The 15278-nt window shown below is 53.7% G+C and overlaps 1 protein-coding gene across 1 annotated transcript; it reads left to right on the top strand.

Moving 5' to 3' along the window:
• Window positions 1-2919: 2919 nt before the first annotated feature.
• SPPL2C (signal peptide peptidase like 2C) lies at window positions 2920-4992 on the top strand. The gene has a single exon (XM_059380550.1). It carries the CDS (start codon window positions 2920-2922, stop codon window positions 4990-4992), a length of 2073 nt encoding a protein of 690 aa, XP_059236533.1.
• Window positions 4993-15278: the final 10286 nt, after the last annotated feature.

Raw genomic sequence — 15278 nt, 5'->3', positions numbered from 1 at the left:
GGCGAGACAAATAAAAATACCTGGAATCGGGGGTGGGGGAGATTGGGAGAGTCCAATCTCTAGTTGCCGGTGGTGTGGTGGTGGCTCTAGCTGCCGACCACTTCGCAAGATCCTTGAAGCTTGCCCTCCAACCCCCGCCCACCGAGAACCCAAAGCTGGATGTTGGGGATGGTGTCTTATCAGCGTGGATTTTTCAAGGAAGGTGACCTGTGATCAAAGCAGATGCCCTAAGGAGATCAGTGACTAGTTGTTCTGTTAAAGTGAAAATAAAATGTATTTTGTAGGGACGCCTGGGTGGCTCAGTGGGTTGAGCTGCTGCCTTCAGCTCAGGTCATGATCCTGGGGTCTTGGGATCGAGTTCCACGTCGGGCTCCTTGCTCAGAAGGGAGCCTGCTTCCTCCTCTCCCTCTGCCTGCCTCTCTGCCTGCTTGTGTGTACTCTCTCTCTCTGACAAATAAATAAAATCTTTTAAAAAATGTATTTTGTAGGTTGAATTGTGTTCCCAGAAATGATATGTTGGGAGTTCTAAACTCCAGGACCTGTAAATGGGACTTTATTTGGAAATGGGACTTTGAGACATAACCCTGTTAAGATGAAGTCACTGAATGGGCCCCAGGGCAGTATGAGGGTGAAGGTGTGGGGAGAGCAGAGGCAGAGATGTGACTGATGGGGCTGCAGCCCAAGGACACCAGGATCATCAGCCACCACCCACATGAAGAAGCAGTGAGAAAGGACATGGTGAAGGGTCCTACCCAGTGTCTCCGAGGGAGCCTGGCCCTGCTGATACCTTGATTCTGGACTTTGTCCCAGTCAGCATGGCCTGTATAACAAATAGTCTGGGGGCTTAAACAACAACTACAATGTCACACAGTCCCAAGAATTGGGAAGAATGAGATCAAGGTGCCGGCTGAGTGCGTTCCTCATCAGGGATCTCTTCCTGGTTTGCAGACCTCTGCCATCAGGGTGGAATCTCACGAGGTGGAGAGGGAGGTCATCTCTCTCATGTCTCCTGTAAGGAAACCAATCCCATTCCTGAGGGCTCCACCTTCAAGACACCATTTCCTTCCAAAGGTCTCACCCCCAAATACCATATGTAAAGGTATGGAGACTTTTCAATGAGTGCCATCTTCAAATGATTTTTTTCAACACACCCATGTGTTAGCCAGTCCCAGTCATCTGGAACAAGTGAGCAAGCCAGAGTCTGCTGGGCACCCAGTGCAGAGCATGGCAGAGTTCACCAGAAGTTTCCATCTTGTCCAACACCCTGAGTTTCCATCTTGTCTCTACTACTCACATGTCACCTTGTCTCTACTACTCACATGTCACGCCTGGGGCCTCGGTCCCTTCTACTGAAAAGCAGGGTCATTCACAAACACATCCCACGCGTGTTTTCCAAGGATCATTTGCTGTTCCAGAATCTGAGAGCAGCAGAGAGATAGACAACGTCTCTGTCCTCACAGAACTTGACCAGCGAGACACAGAAAATAAACTAGGAAACATATAAGCAAAGACCTGAGTTGTGGGGCGCCTGGGTGGCTCAGTGGGCTAAGCCTCTGCCTGCCTCTCTGCCTACTTGTGATCTCCATCTGTCAAATAAATAAATAAAATAAAATAAAATAAAATAAAATAAAATCTTAAAAAAAAAAAAAACAGACCTAAGTTGTGTCATGAATGCTAAGAAGAAGGCTTGTTTGCTCCTGGCCATGGTGGTGGAGGGAACACTGAGGCATGGTACGATGAGAACTAGCAGCGGGTGAAGCCTCTGGGCGGGGGGTCAGAACTGGATGGCCAAGAAGCCTCCTGGAGTCAAGAGGCTGGACAGCTCCTTGGGCAGGGCAAGGCCTAAGGGAGGGGTTGGTATGGGAGCTGGATCTGAGGCCTGGGGCGCGGGCCTGTGGTCTGGGCTTCTCCAAGCTCAGGTTTACTCCTCCATTTAGAGGGCATGCTCAGGAACTAAAGCTGCTGTCACAAAGAGACCCATCATGAGCCGAGGGCTTAAGGAAGATAATGTATCCAAGTGTCAGTGTCGTGCTTCCCATAGCATGGGGCCATGCCAACAGCCAGGGTCCTGCTTCCTTTCCTTCCTCTCTCTCCATCCCTTAGGACAACGTTCTCCCCACCATAGTCAATGGCCTTCCCATGACTGGCTTGTGAAACAGGAAGAGACAGACCAGGGGCCTCGGGATCTCTGTCCAGGCTCCTGAGATGCTCCCGTCATTTCTGCTCAATTCCAATGGCAAAAACTTGACCATATGGCCGATCCGAACTCCAAGGAGAGCTCAAAATGAAATTCTGGTCACGTGTCACTACAAAAAAGCGTGGGTTTTGGAGGGCGCCGCACAGCCTCAGGCCAGCTGGACACAGTAGTAATACTCCCCTGCAAGGACGCGATGGGTACAGATGAAGTGCGCGGCACTTAGTAAGTGTTCAATAAAAGTTTGCAAGGTCAGTGAGGTCAGGGCTCCCAGAGGCCTCAGAAACCCTGTGGTCCAATGTTCTCATTTCTTGGCAGCTGAAGAAACAGGTGCAGAAACGAGAAGCATCTGTCCAGTTGCCCAGTCCTTAAGGGCCAAAGTTGGTCCAGAATCCGTGTCCTGGATCCTTGACCCCATCCTCTCTCGCCTCCGATTTCCAATGACTGATCCAGGCCTACCAGGAGCTGAGCAGAGAGCAGGGACCCTGGGGACCTCTGGGTGGGGGGCGGCAGGGCTGGGGGACAGCCCAGAGAAGCACCCTGGGCTCCGAAGTAGTGCCCTGAGCCCTGGTGGCATGGCTTTGTGACCAGGTAGGTGTGGCTCCAGTTTCCCAGACAGGAGGCCGGGTGGCTCTGTGACAGAGGGCCACACCCGTTCCCCCCCCTCCAAGCCCCCGCCGGGAGCAGCGGCCGCTCGGGGAGGCAGCGGCAGGCGGCTGAGGAGGATGGCGTTCCTGGGCGGCTTCCTCCTCCTCCTCCTCCTCACCAGCACCGTGGCCCGGGGGGAGTACGGCGTGGTCCACGTGGTGGCCGAGAACTGGAGCAAGGACTACTGCGTCCTGTTCAGCTCTGACTACGTCACGCTGCCCCGGGACCTGCGCCACGCCCCGCTCCTGCCCCTGCACGATGGCACCACAGCGCCCTGGTGCCCAGGCCGGGACGCCCCCGGCGGGGCCCAGCCCAGCTCCCCCCGCCAGCGGCCCCTCCGCCGCACCACCGCCATGGTCATGAGGGGCAACTGCAGCTTCGACGCTAAGGGCTGGCTGGCTCAGGGCCAAGGCGCCCACGGGCTGCTCATCGTGAGCCGGGTCCGCGGCCAGCAGTGCGCGGACACCAGCCCGGCCCCCCAGGACCCCCAGCAGCCCCTGCCGGGCCTCACCATCCCCGTGGCCGTGCTCCGCTACGCCGACATGCTCGACATCCTCAGCCACACCCACGGCAGCGCCGCGGTCCGCGTGGCCCTGTACGCGCCCCGGGAGCCCGTCCTCGACTACAACATGGTGGTAATCTTCATCCTGGCCGTGGGCACCGTGGCCGCCGGCGGCTACTGGGCGGGTCTGACCGAGACCGACCGGCTGCGGCGGCGCCGGGCCGGAGGAGAAGGAGGAGGAGGAGGAGGAGGAGGGGGGCCGGGCGGGCACCCCCAGCAGGGAGCGCCGGCCGCCCGGGGGGGCCGGGAGGACGAGGACGAGGACGTGCCCGTGGACTTCACGCCCGCCATGACGGGGGCCGTGGTCACCATGTCCTGCTCCATCATGCTGCTGCTCTACTTTTTCTACGACTGCTTCGTCTACGTCATGATCGCCATCTTCGGGCTGGGGGCGGGCACCGGCCTCTACAGCTGCCTGGCACCCCTGGTGCGCCACCTGCGCCCGCAGCCTGTGCGGGGACCCGTGGCCGGCCGGAGGGTCTGTGTGCACCAGCCCCTGCTGCTGCTGGCCGGCTTGTGCGCCGTGGTGACCACCTTCTGGGTGGCCCACCGCAACGAGGACGGCTGGGCCTGGCTCCTGCAGGACACGCTGGGGGTGGCCTACTGCCTTTTCGTCCTGCGGCGGGTGCGGCTGCCCACACTCAAGAGCTGTGCCTCTTTCCTGCTGGCCCTGCTCGCCTTCGACGTCTTCTTCGTCTTCGTCACACCCCTGCTCACCAGGACCGGGGAGAGCATCATGGTGGAGGTAGCCTCCGGACCCATGGATTCCTTGAGCCACGAGAGGCTCCCCATGGTGCTCAAAGTGCCCCGGCTGAGCTTCTCAGCTTTGACGCTGTGCGACCAGCCCTTTTCCATCCTAGGCTTCGGGGACATTGTGGTCCCTGGCTTCCTGGTGGCCTACTGTCACCGCTTTGATGTGCAGATCCGCTCGCGCCGGGTCTACTTCGTGGCCTGCACCACAGCCTATGCCATGGGCCTGCTGGTCACCTTTATGGCCATGGTCCTCATGCAGATGGGCCAGCCCGCCCTGCTGTACCTGGTCTCCAGCACCCTGCTCACCAGTCTGGCTGTGGCCACCTGCCGCCAAGAGCTCACCCTCTTCTGGACCGGCCAGGGTAGAGTGAAGACACCTGCCCAGCCCGTGACAGGGCTCCGTGGAGCCCCTTCGTGTGGCTCGGAGAAGCAGGAGGGTGCAGCAGACGTCCACGTGGCCAGCCAGTTTGAAGGGGCTGCCAGCCACCTGGCAGAGGACTTGGACGGCAACCTGGAGGAGGACACGGCCGACACCGCCACCGTGTCTGAGGACGAAGTCACTGGTCCGGGTGGTTTCAGTGATAGCTCTGAGGGCTGGAGCGATGCCAATCTGGACCCCAACGAGCTGCCTCCTGCCTTCCCTGGCGCCTTGGAGGAGCCGATGCCACGGGAGCCGCAGGCCATGCTGAGACCGGTGATGCCGCTAATGCCCCCGCCCTCAGAGCTGGGCCGTGCCCAGGCCCAGGCCTACAACACTGGCCTGCCCTGGGCAGGGCTCCACAAGAGGAAGGGCTTGAAGGTGAAGAAGAGCGTGTCGACCCAGGCTCCCCTGTGAACCGGAATGCTGAGACACGTGCCTCGAGGGGGGCCGACAGAGTGCGCCACAGTGCAGCCACACGTGGTCCAAAAGCAATAGGGGCATTAAAGATATTCCATTTCTACTCAGCAGAACTTCGTGGTCTGTTGTGACTGGGAGAAAACAGCGACCACGGCATAGATCCATGCAGGGCCTGGAGGGTTCTGAGGCTGGGTGCCAGCCCCCAGGTATGCAGAGCACTTAACAGGCCCAGAGAGGGCACGTGACAGGGATGAAGTTCCTCAGCAAGGTCAGGAATTGCTCCCAGGGCTTACTGGACAGCCACCTCCCCTCTCCCCACCTGCCCACCCTCCATGCCGGAGCCCCAGCTCCCCGGCCTGACCGACGGGCCCCATCCCCGGAGCCCCACCTCACGGCCCGTCTTTTCCTCATGCTCGGGTCCAGCAGAACCATTACTGTTCCTTGATCGCACCACACCCTCCCCTCTGTCTTTGCACATGCTAGTCCCTCTGGCTGGGATGCCCCTTCCATCCCAGACAGAAATACCCCAACCCAGGTTTACTCAAACACTCTTAGACACCTTTCAAGTGCTAGCTCACATCCACCCTTCCCCCGCCGAGACCTCCCTGCTCCAGACGTCCTGACAGCAGCACACGCCCAGCGTGTTCCCATTCTCATCCACCCGTTGTGTCCACAGGCACTGAGTATGTACCTGCTGTGTGCAATGCCCCATGGGGGGGCCACAGAAGGAGGCTGCTGTCTAGCTGGGGAACGGCAATTGAGAACAGACCAGAAACAACCTGAGAATCACCTCAGAGCAGGGAGGGAGAGATCAGAACCCGAGCGGAAAAATGTAGAAGATCAGGGCTCTAGGTCCCACACTCCCTTCACTGACTCTGGGCAGGGACCATAGTCTCATCTTCAAAATGGGATTTATAATACCAGGTCTCCTGGAGGCAGGGGCATGGACAAGATGACCTCTTGAGGACCCCATGGTTTTTTAGGCCAGATGCTGTGGTTATATGCTGTTTAACAAAGGAAATGAACTCTGGGGTCAGGAGAGGCTTCCTGGAGGAAGCTTTGCTGGAGGTGAGGGACTCATCACAGAGGCCATGTGGTACAGCGGTTAGGGTTCTTGGACCACTGCCCCCTGGAAATTCCAGCTCTACCACTGACCTACAGCATGTCGCTGAGCCAGTGGCTTAGGGCCATGGTTTACTCATCTGTAAAAAGGAATAATAATAAAAACCCCAATTATCATAGGGCTTGGGGGAGGTTGGAATGAGTTGGCTGATTGATGCGGTGCTTTATGAATGTTAATTCTGTTTCTGTCCCTCCCCTACATCCAACTCCCACAGGCCTCTGAGGCCTGGCCCCTGACTCCCCCGCCAACCGCTCACACCCAGCATCCCTGCCCCCACCTCCTCTAGTCAGGGATTGCGCACCAGCCCCCTCCCACACCATCCTCTCCCCACACAGGGGACCCCCAGCTGGAATTTTCTCTTTCTCCCATACTCCAGCATTGGGCCTGACTGGCGGCGGCTCCTTCCAGCTCACATACTCCTTCTTCAGGGAGGCCTTCCTTGATGACCCTTTCTAAAGTAGACCCCAGCCTTGGGTACACTGCTGTGCACCTGCTCGCTGGTTTTGTCTCCTCCCCCAGGCCAGTGTCAGCTTCTTGAGAGCAGGGGCCTCTCTGTTTTATGCATCTGTGGGGTTCCAGAGCCCAGAACAGGGCTGGGTACATCGGTGCTTGATTTATGTTTTGTTGGAGGAATGAATGAATGAGGCATCGATCCGGCTTGAACTCTAGAGGAAAAGGAGATGCCACGAAGAAGGCCTTGCTGCCCAGGCCACCTTCCTGGGACCCTGCGGGGGTCAGTGCAGGGATGGGACCCTGAGCGGCTGGCTGGGCCCTGGGTGTGGGGATTATGGGAGCTGGTGCGGGGGGCTGGTAATGTGAATCTCGAAGAAAGCTCCCTCATTGACCCACTCTGCAAAGGGCACCTGAAAGCCCAGGCCAGGCAAGGGCAGTGTGTAGAACCCAGGCCAGGACACTGACCGGCGGGCTTGGCAGCCCCTCCAACCGGAGCCGGCAGCCATCTGGCCTGAACAGAGGGGCCTCTGCGGGCCCTGGCTCACCCCCAGCCCCGGCAGCCTTCCCACTGCTGACCTGCGTCACTGGGCCTGCCAGGGATGGACTCCACGCCTCTGCCAGGCCCGAGAGGGGGAGGGCTCTCAGCCCCTTCATCCTCAGTCTGGGGGACAAAGGATGTCTTCACTCCCAGGAATTTGCAGTCCGAGTGGCTCCCTGGGGCAGGAAGCGTGCCTGCCTTCCAGAAGAAGATTCTCAAGGGTGAGTCCGACTGTCCTCCCCTCTCCAGCCCGCAGGCTTCAGAGGGATGCTATCTCCAAGATAGGGAGGCTAGTACTCTCTCTCTTACCCTTACCAAATGGGTAAGGGGCTGAGCCTGGGCTCCAGGAACCTCGGAGGGCTTCCGCTGCTGTTCTGTGGCGGCCCAGAGGTCCCCGCTCCTGCCCTGACCGAGAGCCAGTGTCCCCTTTCAGCTGTGCGTTCTGCCTCACTTTGCCAGCCCCCTTCCCAGGGACTGGGTTGAATCCAGGTGGCTGGACCAAGCTGCCACCTGTCAGAGGTGCCCAGAGCTTGCAGCCACCACCTGCATGCCAGAGGGACACAAGACACTGCACGCACGTGTGCATGCATGAACACATGTGTGGACGTGTGCACACATCCAGACAGGGCCCTCAGGTACGTGTTTACACATACGTGTTCCTCCATGCCCTACACACACGTGTGCATTCCCATGGCCGAGCACATGTCCCTGTACTGGACACTCATACATACCTGTGCACACCCTCCACGTGTGCACACACAGGCGCACACACTCACACACATACACACACACACCAGGCCTGCCTTGGGCCTGGGAGTGGGGGTGCTGACGCCTGGACTTCCCACCTCAGAGGACAGGGTGGCCCTTTCCTGATGGGGTAGATATGGAGATGCAGTGCTCAGGCCTCCCTTCAAGAAAGGCATTTGGGGATGCCTGGGTGGCTCAGTGGGTTAATCCTCTGCCTTCAGCTCAGGTTATGATCTCAGGGTCCTGGGATCGAGTCCCGTATCGGGCTCTCTGTTCGGCAGGGAGCCTGCTTCCTCCTCTCTCTCTGCCTGCCTCTCTGTCTACTTGTGATCTCTGTCTGTCAAATAAATAAATAAAATCTTAAAAAAAAAAAAAAGAAAGAAAAGAAAGAAAGAAAGAAAGAAAAAGAAAGAAAGAAAGAAAGAAAGAAAGAAAGAAAGAAAGAAAGAAAGAAAGGCATTTGGTTGACAGCTTCTTCTGGGGTCCCCTCAGCCCAGGCAGCTTTTCAGGAAGATGCAGGACACAGAGGGCCAGCTAATGACTGAGCAAGGTGGCGGCGCCAGGGCCCGGGCATCTCCACCCAACACAGGGATCCTCGAACAGGCTTCTTTGGCCCCAAGCCCCACTGTGCTTGCCCAGAAGGTGGTAGACCTGCATCCAGGTCTGAGGGCTCCCCCTGCCCCTGCCTGCTTCCTCCACTTCCTTTGCCTTCCTGACTCCATCTTAATATTTGCTTCCAGGGGAGCTCGACCTATGACTGGTGAAGCCTAAGATGGGTCCAGGGCAGAAACAAGCCTCCTGAGGCCACAGGCAGGGCTCCAGGTGGCTGAGCCCTGGCTTTGGGACTGTCCTCTGTTCAGGCTGCCCAGCATTTCTCTGTGTGGCCTCATTTAATCCCAGCAAGAACCCCTTAAGGTGAATGTGGCAGCCTTAGGGGTTTTTTTGTTTTGTTTTTTGAGTTAATAAAGGGTTTGATGCCAGAGCTTCTGGATTCCCTGGGGAGTGAGAACGAGCAAGGACCCATAAGATGCTGTAAACCACAGCAAAGGAAAGCCCAGAGAGGGTCAGGACCTACCGAAGGTCACACAGCAATGGGATAGCAGAAATAGAACATGGCTCTGGTCTTCTCCTTCCCAGCGCAATCTCTGGGATGAGCTCCATGCCTCAACCCCCTCCCCTCCACATATCCTGGTCTGCAAAGCAGACCTCTTCCAGGAAAACTCTGGGTCTACTCAGTCCTTTACCCTGTACCCCCCCCCCCCGAGTGGTGCAGCCCTCTGTTCTCACTAAGGAGTATCTGTACGTGTGGCTTGATAAGAAAGGTTCATGATTCAGCGTTAAACCACTCCTCAGCTAGTGCAGGAGGATGCAGCTGGACTCCGAGTCCCTGAGACCTCAAAGCTCAGCATTGCTGTTCATTTGCCCTGTGACACTGAGCAGGCAAGGCTCTGTGCCTCCTTATCCTCGGCTGTAAGGTGATCTGCTAAGACTTACCTTGTAGGTGTGTTGTCAGGATTAAATGAGGTGAGGTGTGCATATAAACAGTGAACACTAGCCACGCACAAGCAACAGGCGAGATATACATGTCACCTCCTCACATGATACCCCGGGTTTAGAGCAGGAGCTTCCCAGACCGCACTTGGCTTACGCCCAAATGCCATCATTCCCAAATCAGCTTACAGTCGCTCAGGCTTGAGCTCCCAGAGGTGAGCAAATTCTCTTCCTTTGGTACCCCCTCCATGTTCATTGGGATGGGGTGATGAGTGGGTGAATAGGGACACCACTAATGAGCCAGGAAGAGGGGTACTTCTGCAGTTAGTTAGAAGGACTCAGGAAAGGTTCTGAGCATTTTTTCTTGCCACCCTGAGTTTTGAGCGCTTTTGTGCTGCCATCTGCTGGTCAGTAAGAGAAAAGCAGGCGAGCTCACACCCTAAGGGCCAGAAGATTATCATTCTGTTAGGAAACTTTGGAATCATTACAACGAGAAATGATATTCAAAAATATATATAATAACCCACCCATCAGCAGAGTTCTGAAACCTCTACTGGCTAGGGTTTAACCCTTTAGATGTTTTTTGTGAGAAGGTGGAGGTTGTCCTGGAGAAGGATCCAAGAGTATTTTGATATTTTATGAAATGAAATAGTCCCCACACAGCATCACTGAATGTCCTTAATGCTTGAAGATGGTTCCTGCTCTGCCACGTATCCCATCTCATAGCATCCGGCCACCACGAAGAAGTGTTTGTGGACTGCTGCTGGGAGGTTGAACTCTCCATATGGTCTTGTTCTCGTTCTTGGGTCCCCACAGACACCCCTCCCACAGACACCTCAGTGATTATGTTTGGGAACAAATGCCTGACCACCACTGGTTCACTCTCCAAATGCTTCGTTTTACCTTTAGTTTTACCCGCTCTCCTCTAGAGCTCCACGAGGCATGTAAGCCTGAATCCAGGTCTCATACCTCCCTCCTAAGTCCCCCTGGGATCATGGGACACAGTCTCGGAGGGACCCCAGGAAGCGACGCTGGAAAGGGAAACTGAGGTTGCTGCCGGGAGACCCTTGGGCTGCTAGAACACTGCAGCGTTGTTCCGAGAAACGCCTTTCCTAGCTTTCCCCAGCCTCTTAGGGACTTGAATGTTAGAGAAGACTGGTGGAGAAAGCCATGTGTGGAGTCTGAGTGAGAGTGATGGCAGAGCCTCCAGACACTTTCCAGAACTCTCCAGAACTGAGGACAGAGAGGGAAGGCAGCCTGCCCAAGGTCACACAGCAACTTAGTTACAAAGCCAAGACAACTAGGAACCTGGAAACTAACCCAAGAATCCTTCGTAAAAGGACACCCTTTCTGGAATGCAAATTCTTGCCTTTCAGAGATTGTTTCCTGAGTTCCACTTCCCCCACATACTTGGTCTTCTTAAAAAGCAGGAGGTGCCTGCGTCCAGAGAGAAAAAAAATTCCTCTGGGCAAAATTCTGACCCCTCCCCCCATCCTATCCCCCGTAACCCAGCCTGGGCAAAGCCTTACCGGTGCCTGCAGTTCTGACCAAGACAGGAAGTGAACTTGGGCAGGAGGGGCAGCCTTCCTGAGAATCCTTGCCCGTCATAGCCCGCAGTGTCCTCCAGGCCATCCACCCACCCGCAGGACAGTGTAAGCCAAGGGCGGGGCTGATCTCCACCCACCTTGCTTAACGCTTAAAACTGAGTGTGGTCGGGGCGCCTGGGTGGCTCAGTGGGTAAAGTCTCTGCCTTCGGCTCAGGTCATGGTCTCCGGGTCCTGGGATGAGCCCCACATCAGGCTCTCAGGGAACCTGTTTCCAACCCCCCTTTCTCTGCCTGCCTCTCTGCCTACCTGTGATCTCTGTCTGTCAGATAAATAAATAAAATCTTTATTAAAAAAAAAAAAAACTTGAGTGTGGTCAATTGAATAACATCCCCCCAAAAGATATCCATATCTTAATCCCTGGAACCTGTGAATGTTCCTCTATATGAAGGGGGAAGAAAGGACTTGCCAGATGTGATTAAGCTACAGATCTAAAGATGGGAAGATCATCCTGTATTATCTGAGCAGACCCTAAATGTAATCACAGGAGCCCTTATAAGAGGAAAGCAGAGAAGCCTGAGGCACACAGAAGAGGACAGGCTATAGGATGGTGGAAGCAGAGGTCCCAACGACGTAGCCACAGGCCAGAGGAACACCAACAGCCACCAGCAGCTGGAAAGAAGCAAAGAAGGAATTCCCCTCTGGAGCCTCCAGAAGGAGCACCAGCCTGCTGACCCCTTGACTTCAGCTGGATGATGACTGGCTTTCAGAACTGTGATAGAATAAATATCTGGTGTTTAAGCCACCAACTTTGTGGTTAGCTTGTGATAGCAGCCACGGGGAATTCATGCCTGGGTCAACAAACATCCACAGCACAGTGTCCTATGTCCTAGCACTGTGCTCGAGAACTGTACATTTTGCAGAACAGATGAGAAAAAGGAATGGCAGAACAGAAAAGCCCCTAGTCTGTGTATTTCTTTTTGCAGGGGACAGCGAGGCACAGGGGAATCAGAGAAAGAGAGGCAGGAATCGGGGTGTCAGTGATAATGGCAGTGAATGTATCCTCTGTTCAGGTTCCAAGGACTTGTTTTTACTGTTATTTTACTGTGGAGGGAAAAAGTAGAAAGGACAAAAAAGTGGGGAGAAACACACAATTACTGTTAAAATTTGGTCTATTTCTGTCCAGTCACTTTCTTTTCCTTTCATAGGTTTTTGGGTGTTTCATTTACATATTGGTATTTTGCTATCAATATTCTATAGAATCTTTTAACCTATCCTGGGAGTGGGCTATGGGATATTCTAGAGTGGATGGAGCTACACAGATTTTACATTCTTTTACAGATGTTTAGTCTGTTTCTTATAGCACCATGAAGAATATATTTGGCTGTAAATTACTTTAGTTTAGAAGATGTCTGTATGGTAGATCAGTCATTTTATCTCTGGGAAACTAGGGATACAGAATCTTTGAAGGTTGTGATTCATTTTGCTGAATTACTTTCCAAATCACATTTGTGACAATTCATCCTCTGAGTATGTTGCAAAATATGGAAGTGGCCAGTTTACCACATCATGACCAGCATCTTTGCTAATCTGACATCATGATAAAGAGCATCTCTTTAAATTTGCCTATCTCTGATTAATTGTGAGGTTGTATTTTTACTTCCCTTTTCCGGTTTATTGGCAGAATACTCTCCATTCCAGGGCTTGGCACAAAGTTCAACCAGTTACCACTTCCAACTGATTCTGCCCTAAGGAAAATATCCATTTTCTCATTCCTGCTTTTATAGACTTCTTTGAAGACATCATCTCTCATGTGGACCATTAGGATCTTTGTTACAGAAAAGAGCACAGTTGTTCTTGGTCATGTCCCTCCAGCTTAAAGACCTCAGATGCCTCCCTGCTGCCTGTCAAACCAATCCCAAGTCTTCAGCTGGGTGTTGAAAGACATTGACAGCCAGCTTTCTCTGCCAGCCCGTTCGGCCTCCTATCAGCCCCTAGCCACTCTGTGTGTGGTTCCCCATACATGCTTATCTTTACTCCATGTCTCTGCTTTACGGCTGCACTCATTTTGAATGTGGTCCTTCCACCTTCCCCTGATTCCTCTGTACATGGTATCCACAGAGATCTCGTCCAAACTCCCCAGGGGTCCCTGTATAGGGCCCTGTCCAAGGTCCTGGAGAGGAGCAGTCATGGGACATAGTTTCTGACTCAGAGGGTTTCCCTGTCAAAAACATGTGGAAGAGGGCTCAGATAATATTCTGATTAATTAGGAGTCTTTTGACTTCAAGGAATAAGAACCCATGCAAAGTATCTCAAGCAAAAAAATAAAAAAATGCTTATTGGAAGGATATGAGATTTCTCAGAACACAAGGCTCAAGAACCCAACTGGGACTCATGGGAATTACAAGCTAGAAAGCTGTCAGAAAGCAAAGCTTCCCTCTCTGCCTCTCAGGGCTGCATGGTCTCTGGCATCCACTTCCTCCTCCCCTCCCTGAGCCAACTGCCTCTGCACATTCATTTTTCTCTTGGCTTATCATGGCACGGGCCCCAACTCTATATCATGGTCTCTTGGTCCAGAGATCATCAGCTATGGGCAATGGTCTCTATACAGAGAGAATTACTCTATTAGATTTACTCTATCCAGTCAGGGTCCTACACTTGGCTCTCAGTGAGCCCATGTGCCCTTGACTCAGGTGTCTACCCTTGGCTTAATCAGTTGTGGCTAGAGATGAAGGTCAGGGAGAGCAGGGTCATAGAGTATAAAGGGTTGCCAGGTTGTTAAAATCTGAATTTTAACAAGCCCCCCTAAGTTGTTTGTGTGTTTATGAAAGTTTCATCAGCACTGCCACAGAGCAGAAGTTCTCTGAATGACCTCTGATCCATCACCTGGGAGCTCGTCAGAAAAGAAAACTATGAGTTTCTTCCCAGAGCCTGGAGGGGGTCTGGGAAGGAGTTGGGTGCTTCACTCAGATGTACTATGCAAGTTCTGCCCCCTGCCTTCTGTTTTCCATAGATAAATTCCCATCTTCTTTCCATGAATGGTTTCCATGATTTCCATCTTCTTTCCAGGAATGGTCTCCATGATTTCCATCTTCTTTCCATGGGATGAAGATCCCATGTCTTGCTCTCCAGCTGTCACCCGTGGAAACTGCCACACAGCTGCTCTATATAAATGTAACAGTTGGCTCTGTTTATGCTGGTCAGAGGCATGTAGCCTCTCTCTGTGGCCCGCATTTTCTTATTCAGGCAGCAACAGGACCAATGATTTCTGTTGTCCCTTCAAGAATCACAGGTTTTAGTACCCTCCTTGGTACCCACCTGTGTTAGTATCCTGTGGTTGTTGCAACAAACATCCCAAACTGGGTAGCTTAACACAATGGAAGTTAATTTACTCACAGTCTGGAGGCTAGAGGTCTGGAAATCGGGGATTAGTATGGTTGTGCTCCCTCTGAAGGCTCAAGGGAGGATCCTTCCTTCCCTCTCCCAGCTGCTGGTAGCTCCGGGCAATCCTTGGGCTTGCAGTCACCTAATTCTAGTCTCTGCCTCTATCCTCACTCGCTCTCTCCTTTGTGTGCCTCATAGCTCCCTCTGCCTTCCTCTTATGAGTACACTGGTCATTTGATTTCAGGACCACCTCGATCTCCCAGGATGATGTGAACTTGAGGTTCTTAACTAATTACCTCCACAAAGATCCCTTTTCCAAATAGGGTCACATTCACAGGTTCTGGGTAGATGTATATTTGGGCAGTCACCATTCAAAACACTGCACTACCCACCCTGCCAAGTGTTTGGGACCAGACTAGGGACAAATGGTGTCCCTGTCCCATCTCCATCTTTGTCTGGAGTAACCACAAAGGACAAGATTTCTGGTGAGTCCCATGTTTGAGCCAGAGGAAAGAGAACGTCAAAGAAACAAGGCAGAGCCCCTCTTCTCAAGGCACCAGTGGTTGGGGGAAACCAGAACAGCCAAGATGGAGGCCACCTTTGCATCCCCACCCAAGGCACTGCCCACCCCAGCCACCATCTTCTGCCAATTTCTGGAGCTCCCACTGGGGGATGAGAGAGTGCCCTGAGAGGAAGGCAGAACATCCTGAGAGGCATTCTGGGAATTGCGGGGTCCACAGCACTCCCTCCCGCAGCTTCTGTTCTGCCAGTGTAGGACATTTTATGATTGCCAGGATGGCAATTAAGGAGGGGACAATTGGCCAAATGGTGCATTCTTAGGCCTCGGCAGCCAGCGTTCTATGTAGTCTGTCTCAGGGCCAAGGAGGATAAGACTTTCCAGAAAGTGAGCTGGCATCCAGAAAAGGCCCATCCCAGATGGCTGCTAATGTCATTAGCTCAATAATGATGAATGAAATGAATGAGCTAGTCTGGCCCCACTGTG

Source organism: Mustela nigripes, chromosome 16, assembly GCF_022355385.1.
Source record: "Mustela nigripes isolate SB6536 chromosome 16, MUSNIG.SB6536, whole genome shotgun sequence".
In the NCBI taxonomy this organism is placed as follows: domain Eukaryota; kingdom Metazoa; phylum Chordata; class Mammalia; order Carnivora; family Mustelidae; genus Mustela; species Mustela nigripes.
This window is presented reverse-complemented; position numbering and strand designations above follow the sequence as displayed.

What these genes read in the sequence shown, in the direction of transcription:
- SPPL2C (XM_059380550.1), top strand. Translation starts at nt 2,920, where the DNA reads ATGGCGTTCCTGGGCGGCTTCCTCCTCCTCCTCCTCCTCACCAGCACC.